Genomic DNA, 8,552 nt, shown 5'->3' on the forward strand with positions numbered 1-8,552 from the left:
CATATATATTTTCAAACGTAACAAATGTGAGATATATAAGATATATATCTTAAAAATAATGGAACAAAATGATCAAAGAAAGAAATTTCTGTTTCTTACGAGAAAAAAAAAAAAGGAACGCAGTTACTTTTTCACCAACCTGATATTCGCGTACGTTCCAGTGCCTCGAATGAAACGTCAAACTGATCAAACTAATCCGAGAAAACCCAGGGGGGAGGGGAACGGAAGAGGAGGGAGGGAGGAAAACGATGGTCACCGCGGGCATGTACCAATCAGAATTGATACACTCGTAGCAGCCTACGTGGACAGTCCGACGACATAATTGGCCATCCTGACGGCAAGCGTAATCCTTCTGCATCCAGTGTGGCAATTGAGAGCGGAGCCCACGACTTGATGGGTTCTGGTTAAGAGCACAGCGTTGATAAATGGGGTATAATCAAGGGTTTGCATTTACCGTTGTGCGGGTACCACTTAATTGCTTCTAAACTATAGACCGTGTTGCCGGAAGTGCTGCGCGGAGAAATCGCCGATCCAACTGTTTGCCACAAGCTTCTGTTTCCATCCCGCGCGAGCAGAAGAAAGAAATTTCGAACGCATGTTTGTAAATAGGTGTCTCTTTTCTTTTCATAATATTTTGTCGAATATCACGGAACGGTACTTTAAGGGAATAAGGCAAATGTATGTTCTCTCCAAATCTCCGAGCTTTCAATTAAATTTTCGCTGGTACTTTTTTTTTTTTTTTTTTCTTTAGAAAAAATACGACGTAAATTCGCCACGAAATTTGACAGAACGCGTTATCGAGTAACAATTCTCACACGTTTGCGAGGTAAATATGAGAAACAAAATGTTTTCAACGGTCTTTCAATCAAGAACGTTCGTTCCAATGTAATTTGCGACAATTTTGTAATTGTTTCGACTGAAAATTAAAATGTCCGATCGTCCGCGGCGGATTTGTTTTGCTCCCGTGTTGCAAAGCGACTGAAAATAAATTGTAGAAGTCGAAATAAATTATAAAAATCGAAATAACAGACAAGTTCGACGAGTTTGACGCGCGTTTCGAAAACGATTCGATCGCCGAAGATTGGACTAAATTTCAGATATCCTTCTCGACAATAACATTGACATAAATTAGAATTACAGCGTCACTAGAGCTACTGTTAACGCGTCGAGACGAAACTAATCTTATCGTCTGGCAGATTTTTCTCCACCGAGCGGAACACCGCGCGACGCGTCGTATATATTCGCCAATTGCACGAACCGATTCGCGTAAATTTCAGCTCGCATACGCGGCACCGTAACCATCAATCCCAAGATAAATTTCAATGAATTTTACGAGCGCACGTAAGCGCAGTTAATTTTCATACGGCCGAGCAGCCACGAGCGATAAATCCAACGAACGTCGGTCACCGCAAATTATCCTCGAGATCGCGTCCAATATTGCGAATACAATTATCGAGAAGGGTGGATCTGAAAATTTTTGAAAACGAAATCGGGACGGACGTGGGAGCAGCGAAACTTTGGAGAAATCCAGACAGAATGACGTGACCACGCATGTCGAGAACTTGTTTGCTCCATTGTAATATTTTAATATTTTCTAATATAATATATTGTAATTATTGTAATATTTTCTCGGCTCTAGGTATATTTAAACGAAACAAATAATAAGTTTATTACTTCTCAATAATTTCCGCCCAGTGATACATGTACGAAAGCATGACGAAAATTGTTGTATACGGTTCGGTCACTCGTTATGGTCCGCAATCAGCTGCCAGACGCAAGTGGTTAATAATGCAATTTTCTGAGGAGACATGGCACTTAAATCTAAGCCAACAGCTCGGATTTCCTCTTTTCTATAACTCTTTGACAATTATAATGAACGCATACATTTGTATTTGTATTTAGGGTACTCTTAACTGTATTTCGATACTCTGTACAAAATTTTATTTCATTCAAGAGTTAATACAGTTTTAATTTACGATTTAATTTAACAATGAGCACACTGTCAATTTAACTGGAACATACGTAGATTCCCGTTAAGTTCAATTATTGAAATATAGCAATTGCAAAAACTCTACGTTACTAACAGTATCTAGTACAAGGGAAAAAAAAAAATTCATTTGTGGAATTATTAGCTCGCTGGATCTTTTTTTCTCTTCTTCTTCTTTTTTCTTTAATTCAATGAATATGTTGCCTAAATATTTTGATGTGATTTCGTGTCTTACACTTGTCATTTCTTGGCCAGAATTTATATAATCAAACGGCGAAGGTACCATGACAATTGAACCTCAAATTTATTTAATAATACCGGAGTTATTTTCTCGAGGTAAATAAAATATCGACACAAGTCAAAGGCGGTGGTTGGTCGAAGGAAAAAGTAAAAAGCCCACGGTCGAGATATTTCGAGGAAGGAAACTGTTTTGCCCGCGAGTGTACAACCGCGATAACGCGATTATGTTTTGTTCCGCGAAACGAACGGCGACCGCGATTGACTTTACGAGATCCGGAGTCGATATTGCGCCACGTCGGAATCGCGGTGTACTCGGCTCGACCGCGATCCCATTTCGTAGAGCCTCGCTCTCCCGCTCGTCGTGCTTTTCTCTCTCTCTCTTTCTCTCTTTCTCTCTCTCTCGTCTTGAAAGGAAGACCAGCCGTGTCCCCGATCGACGATGACCACCGTATCGATCAACGACAACGTGGTCGAGGTCCGAAAATTGAATCAGTATCTCGGAGCGTTCGTCGGTAAGCTAACCTCTTCTCCATCATTGTCAAATTAAATTCCCCGTACGACGGTCTGTTAAATTGAAGAGGCTTTCGATCATACCGCGAGAGTTGTTGGCTCGCTCGTTTTCAAACCGATTTTTTTCTTTAAACATTCGGCTTCAAGCGTTCTCCCTGTCGTAACAATAATATTTAATAACAACAATATTTTACCATTGCTATATATTATTCGTCTTATTCGTGGCACTTTGTGCATCGTATACCTCTATTAAAGCACGTTTGCACCATTGGAAGCTCTTTTATTTAATTTAAGAGAAACTCGGTGTTGCTCTGTGTCACAGCGTTTGACAGAAAGGAAATTCAATTGTCCGTGGTGCTTTGCTCGTCTTTAAACGGATTTTTTTTAAGAATTCAATGGATGTATTGTCTAGATACCTGTTAATATATATTTTGACATCGTCTTTACATTGTCGTAACATTGTGTAACATTGTGTTTTGATTGCCTGCTTCTCGCCGTCGTGGTGCTTTGTGCATTGCACCTTTATTAAAGCAGCGAATTGAAAATTTGTTTGCTTAATTTAAAAGCTCTATGTTATCCCACAGCATTTGTAAAGAACATTCGAATGTTATTGGCTCCGATTTTTTTTAATAATTCAATAGATGTTACATTGAACATTCAGTAGATGTTTCCGCTATCATTCTATTTTGTGCATTGTACCTTTATTCAGAGAAACTTCTGCAAACGCTTGTGAATTTAAAAACACCATACAATAGTCTGTGGAATTGTTAGCTCGTTCGTTTTCAGACCAATTTTTTTTCTTTTTTTCTTTTTCTTTTAATTCAATGGACATGTTGCCTAAATTTTGATGTAATTTATTCACCTTTATTTAAAAACCTCTGCTAATTAGATGCTATTTTATTTAATTTGAAAATTCTATATTACTCGCAATAGATATGATACAGAAGAAAATTAGATTGTTATCGGTTCGTTCGTTATTCAACAGATTTTTTCCAAGGATTCAACGAATATGTTGCTTAAATGCTTCTTAACGATATACATTTTGATATACCTTATTTACCTGCTACTCTTTATCGTGCTACTTTGTGCACTGTACCTTTACTTAGAGGCCTCCGCGAGCGCGCGTCTGTGAATTGAAAACTCTTTCGTTTAACTTACTGCTCGCGGTATGTAACATTCAAAAAAAAAAATAAGAAAAAAAGAAAGAAAATAAATTTCTTGCATTCGCGTTTTAATTAAATCATCTCACTAAATTCCACCGTTCGTTACTACCACACAGCGGACGTTTATGCAAATTATCATTCTCGCGGAACGAAACCAGAAGGAACGGAGCCTGAATAATTACGTATAAAATAATTACTCCGAATATATTATTACGTATCTTTTCCTCTTTTCTTCGCGTTATACGCATTTTGCGGTATTTTCGTATTATTCACTACGCACCGCCCCGTCTTTATTTTATTTTTTTCACCGAGAAAAATACCTACACAAGCACTCGCCTGACGTACACACGTATGTACAAGGTGGAAAGAAAAGTTTGTGAGCTTTCATAGCTCCGATTCGATGGAAATATATGTGAAGAAACATGTCTTGAATTTTGAATGTCAAAATTTATTTTTTTTTACATTGCATTCTACTCGTCGCGAAGGTAAAACTTTTCCCAGGAACCTGATAGTTCTTTTGAGAAATGGGAAAAGAGTTTCTTAATCGTTCAACTTTATCTTTGCGTAATTTTCGTATTAGGTTTCGCTAACATTTGATTGATCATAGTTGTAGCATCGGTACGTGAGTCTAAATAATCAAATGACAAAGCTATTGACATTATTCGAAATGTAAAAGTTACAGGCATCCACGCGTGCTGAACCATAAAGTCGCTGTTAGGACGCACAAGTCCGCAGTGTTAATTTTTCCCATTTTTCAAGAAAATTACTAGGTTGCCTAATGGTTCCTTGATGAGTAGAATACAATGAAGAAAAAAGAAAAAAAATATATATATTTTGTCTTTGAAATTCAAGGTCAGGGTGAATTTTGTCGCAGGTTCTTTACACGTATTTCCATCGAATCGAAGACGTAGAATTCATTCGTATCCGTGATAGCCACGGACAAACTTTTCTTCCACCCTGTATCTAAACGTACGGTGACTTTGCAAACAAAGGAAACCGCGCTCTAATTTCCCCTAATTTATTTTTCTAATTTTATTCTTCTACTCTATTTCATAATACTAATATATGAAATTTTGAATCAATATTAGGAATTTTTTTAATAATTCAAATTATTTCAGGATTATTTTTATCTACATACATTATTGTCCAAATATTAATTTCAAAAGAATTTCACATATTATAAAAGATGTAAATTCAGGATGATTAATATACGTTTAATTCTAATTTTATGTTTCTCCGCGACCGCGAAAAGGAAGAAAAATGTATCGCCATAATCGGCATTAAATAATTAAATAATTAGCGCGACGAAGGGAGGAAATAAATAAAGAAAGAAAAAACAGAGCTTTCAGAAAAGGAGGGGGGGGGGGGGAATAAATTTGACAGTTGCGTTTCTTGGTGAAATTACAGCGTCCCTGGGCGGTTTCGCGCTCGGCATCTCGCTCGGTTGGAACTCGAAGGCCAGCGTTGTGCTGAAGAACTACCTGGACGCCACCGCGACCGAGATCGGGCTGATCGGTGGGATTTTAAACGGCGGGATCTGTGTAGGGGCGATGTCGATGCCGTTCGTCGCCAGCCGTGTCTCCAGAACGAAGATCATGTTCTGGACGATGCCGGTCCTCCTTGCCGCGTGGTTTCTGATGATCAGCCAACGTCGACAGAAGGTAAAAAAAAACGCTTCGAGTTTGACTCGAGCTCGTGGAACCTAGTTAATTAATATTTCACACGGCACGATACATTGCGTCCCGAGGAACGGTTTCTTCTGCGACTATTTCGCAACGTAACGATCCCCAACGTAGTGCTCAACAAGTTTCGAACGGATGTCGCAGAGAAAAAAAAAAAAAAAAAAAGGAACGACAGAAAATTTTGTTGGAAATGTTCTGTAGGTGATGTTGCTCCTTGTCGGGAGATTTGTCTGCGGGATCTGCGGCGGCGCGTCTTGCGTGCTGACGCCGATATACGTGGCCGAAATAGCAAGCAAAGAGACCCGAGGACGTTTGCTCGCGTTCTTCCAGCTGCTCCTCAATTGCGGCGTGATGTACGCTTTCTACGTAGCTCATGCGATCGACGAGGTGAAAACTGTGTGGAGGTACGCTCGAACAAAAGGTGTCGCTCGTGGCGAAAGAAGCGCGAAACTTAGAAACGCGAAGTTGATCATCGATCAATCATTTTCCTTTTTTTTTTTTCTTTATCCATCGTCCTTGCTTCGCTGGTGTTGCCCATAGGCAAATATAATTCCAACAGCGTGTCGCAATGCAAATACTCTGGCACATACGCGAGTCGAGCGAGAAATAATAATTAATCGAGTGTCGTAATCTCTCGCTCCTCTCGCAGCGCAATTTTTCATCCTCATTTTTCCCGGAACGCGCGATCGGCTGAGATTTATGTTCCTTCTGCCGCTCGAGCAAATGAATTCCGTTCAACAATCTGCAAACTCAATCTTCAATCGAATCTGTACTGAAAGGATAGAAAAGATACGGATTGTTCGGTTCAGGTTGCACCGTAATTCGTTTTACTCGACGTAAGATTCGTTTCGAATTTTTGCCAATAAAACGTGCGTTGCCTGCACGACGTTAACGAAATTTTTGTACAATACGCGCGATATAAATTGTTATCGGCATTCAAGTACAGCCGTTTCCTCCATTTCGCGCAGCAGAAACTTCTCTTTTTTTTACGCGATATAAATTATAACGCTATTTACGCGGCACTTTTCAGAAAATCGATCAATCTGAAATCAATTTACACGGCCAGAAAATACTATATATTGTGGACATTGATCAACGAGATTCAAAGAAATGTTCGCAGTGAATATCAAATGTTCGAAAACTTGGCAAAAGATAAGAGGGAACAAGTCGTCTGAAAAGAATTCACGTCAAGAATGAGAATTTGCAAATATTTCGAATGTCCTTCGACGAGAATCATGAGTTTGTGTCAATTAAAAATAAAAGACAGTAACGATATAGCGACATAAAGCGAAATGAAATTTACTTTTGTTTCCTGAAATGTTATTATTATTATTATTTTTTTTTTTTTTTTTTTTTCTTTTGTTGAAATAGATATTCATTTCTATAACTTTATACCAGCTTTTCCTCCCAATATTTTGTTTTCTTTAATAGATAGACTCTGTTCACACAATTTTCATTCCACGTGGAACTTTCATACTCCGTAATTCGCATAAATGGAGGGAGTACGGATGTACTTTCCCAAAAAAAAAAGTAGTGAAGGAACGTGGATCTTCCCCGCGGTCGTGACAGGCTTTATTAAATCGAAGTACGGTACGATTTCTGTGTGGAAACAGCGAGTAAATCAATTCTCTTTCTCGCGAAGGTACAGCGCGATTTGTGGGTTCGCGTGCCTCTCGATCGCCCCGGCGATATTATTACCGGAGAGTCCGCTCCACTATTTGTCGAGGGACGACGAACTGAGTGCTGAGAAATCCCTGAGATGGTATCGCGGCAACACTTACGACGTTCAGCACGAAATCAGCGAAACGAAGCGTCTCGTTCTTGCGGCTCGCTCGACGAAGGTACGAACAATCGACGTCACTCCTCTCGCCCTGCGTGAATTAATAATTTCTCTCGAACAACGAAGAGTGCATCTGTTTTGTTCCTTTTTGTGCAAAAGAAAAAGAAAGAAAAAAGAAAGAGACACAGAATCGATTTGGAAATCAAAGATCTCGCGGCGCATGTCTATATTATTCATTGCGATTATAGTTTGAAGAAACTGAGAGAAATTTTACTTCTGGCTAGTTAAAAATTATTGGCGCATCTAGTTTACGAAAATGGGTGATGCATGTGTTGAAATCTGTTTGCAAAATCTGAGTACACCACGTACAAAATTAACGTGCACACCAGCAATTTCCAGTAATGAGTTATAATAATAACAGTAATAATAACACGAAATATAAAAATTCGAGGATTAAAGAGGTATCGACATGTATCATGTCAGGTGAAGAGATCGTGAAGATTTTATCTCCTGGTTACTAGACGCTGTAAAAGTATTCTTTCACGTAATAAAATTAAGAAAATCCGTCTTTAAAAACTGTTTAATTTCCAGTTGATTTATGATTATTTCGATCACAAATTTGATTATCCAATAAACTACTCATCCAAACAAATTTGTCTCCCAATTAGTTGGGATAATCGACGTTTTACTGTAAACAGATTTTGTTAATATATGGTACTGATTCGTTTTTCACAAAAATATCGCAAGTAAACGGACGCGCCAATAATATTCCGATCCGTTGTGTAAAATACTGAAACAGAGCTGGCTGACTGGCGGCTCACAGTCGTTCCTAATCCCCCTCCACTGCGTCGATGAACCCCACTCTCTCACGCGAGGAAATTTCAACGTAGTGGGGAGAACGATGCAGTGGAGGGGGTAGCGCTAGCAATCAGGAAAATAGAGGCTCACGGCCCGCCAGCTCTGTATTAGAGAAATTTCTCAGACTCAGCTGACACTCAGAAGACACGGATACTAAAACTACTCAAAATGACCAATTTCTAATTTTTATTATCAATTATCTGATCCGTTGTATAAAATATTAGAGAAATTTCTTGGACCCAGCTGACACACAAAGATAATTAAACTATCAACCGAACTATCAAGATTAAAATGACCAATTTCTAATTTTTGTTAGACTACTTTCTAACCCG

The 8,552-nt window shown here is 38.9% G+C and overlaps 1 protein-coding gene across 1 annotated transcript in view; it reads left to right on the forward strand.

The window, feature by feature from the left end:
• The first annotated feature begins 2,663 nt into the window (after nt 1-2,663).
• Nucleotides 2,664-8,552, forward strand: part of LOC122529132 (facilitated trehalose transporter Tret1-like) — an 11,010-nt gene continuing 5,121 nt past the window's right edge. The window contains exons 1-4 of the mRNA XM_043654937.1: nt 2,664-2,739; nt 5,308-5,561; nt 5,784-5,986; nt 7,225-7,423. Coding sequence (XP_043510872.1) covers nt 2,667-2,739; nt 5,308-5,561; nt 5,784-5,986; nt 7,225-7,423 — 729 coding nt within the window. The 5' untranslated portion in view covers nt 2,664-2,666. The remainder of the gene's footprint in view (nt 2,740-5,307; nt 5,562-5,783; nt 5,987-7,224; nt 7,424-8,552) is intronic.

Source organism: Frieseomelitta varia, unplaced genomic scaffold, assembly GCF_011392965.1.
Source record: "Frieseomelitta varia isolate USP_RPSP 00005682 unplaced genomic scaffold, Fvar_1.2 scaffold_279, whole genome shotgun sequence".
Classification (NCBI taxonomy): domain Eukaryota; kingdom Metazoa; phylum Arthropoda; class Insecta; order Hymenoptera; family Apidae; genus Frieseomelitta; species Frieseomelitta varia.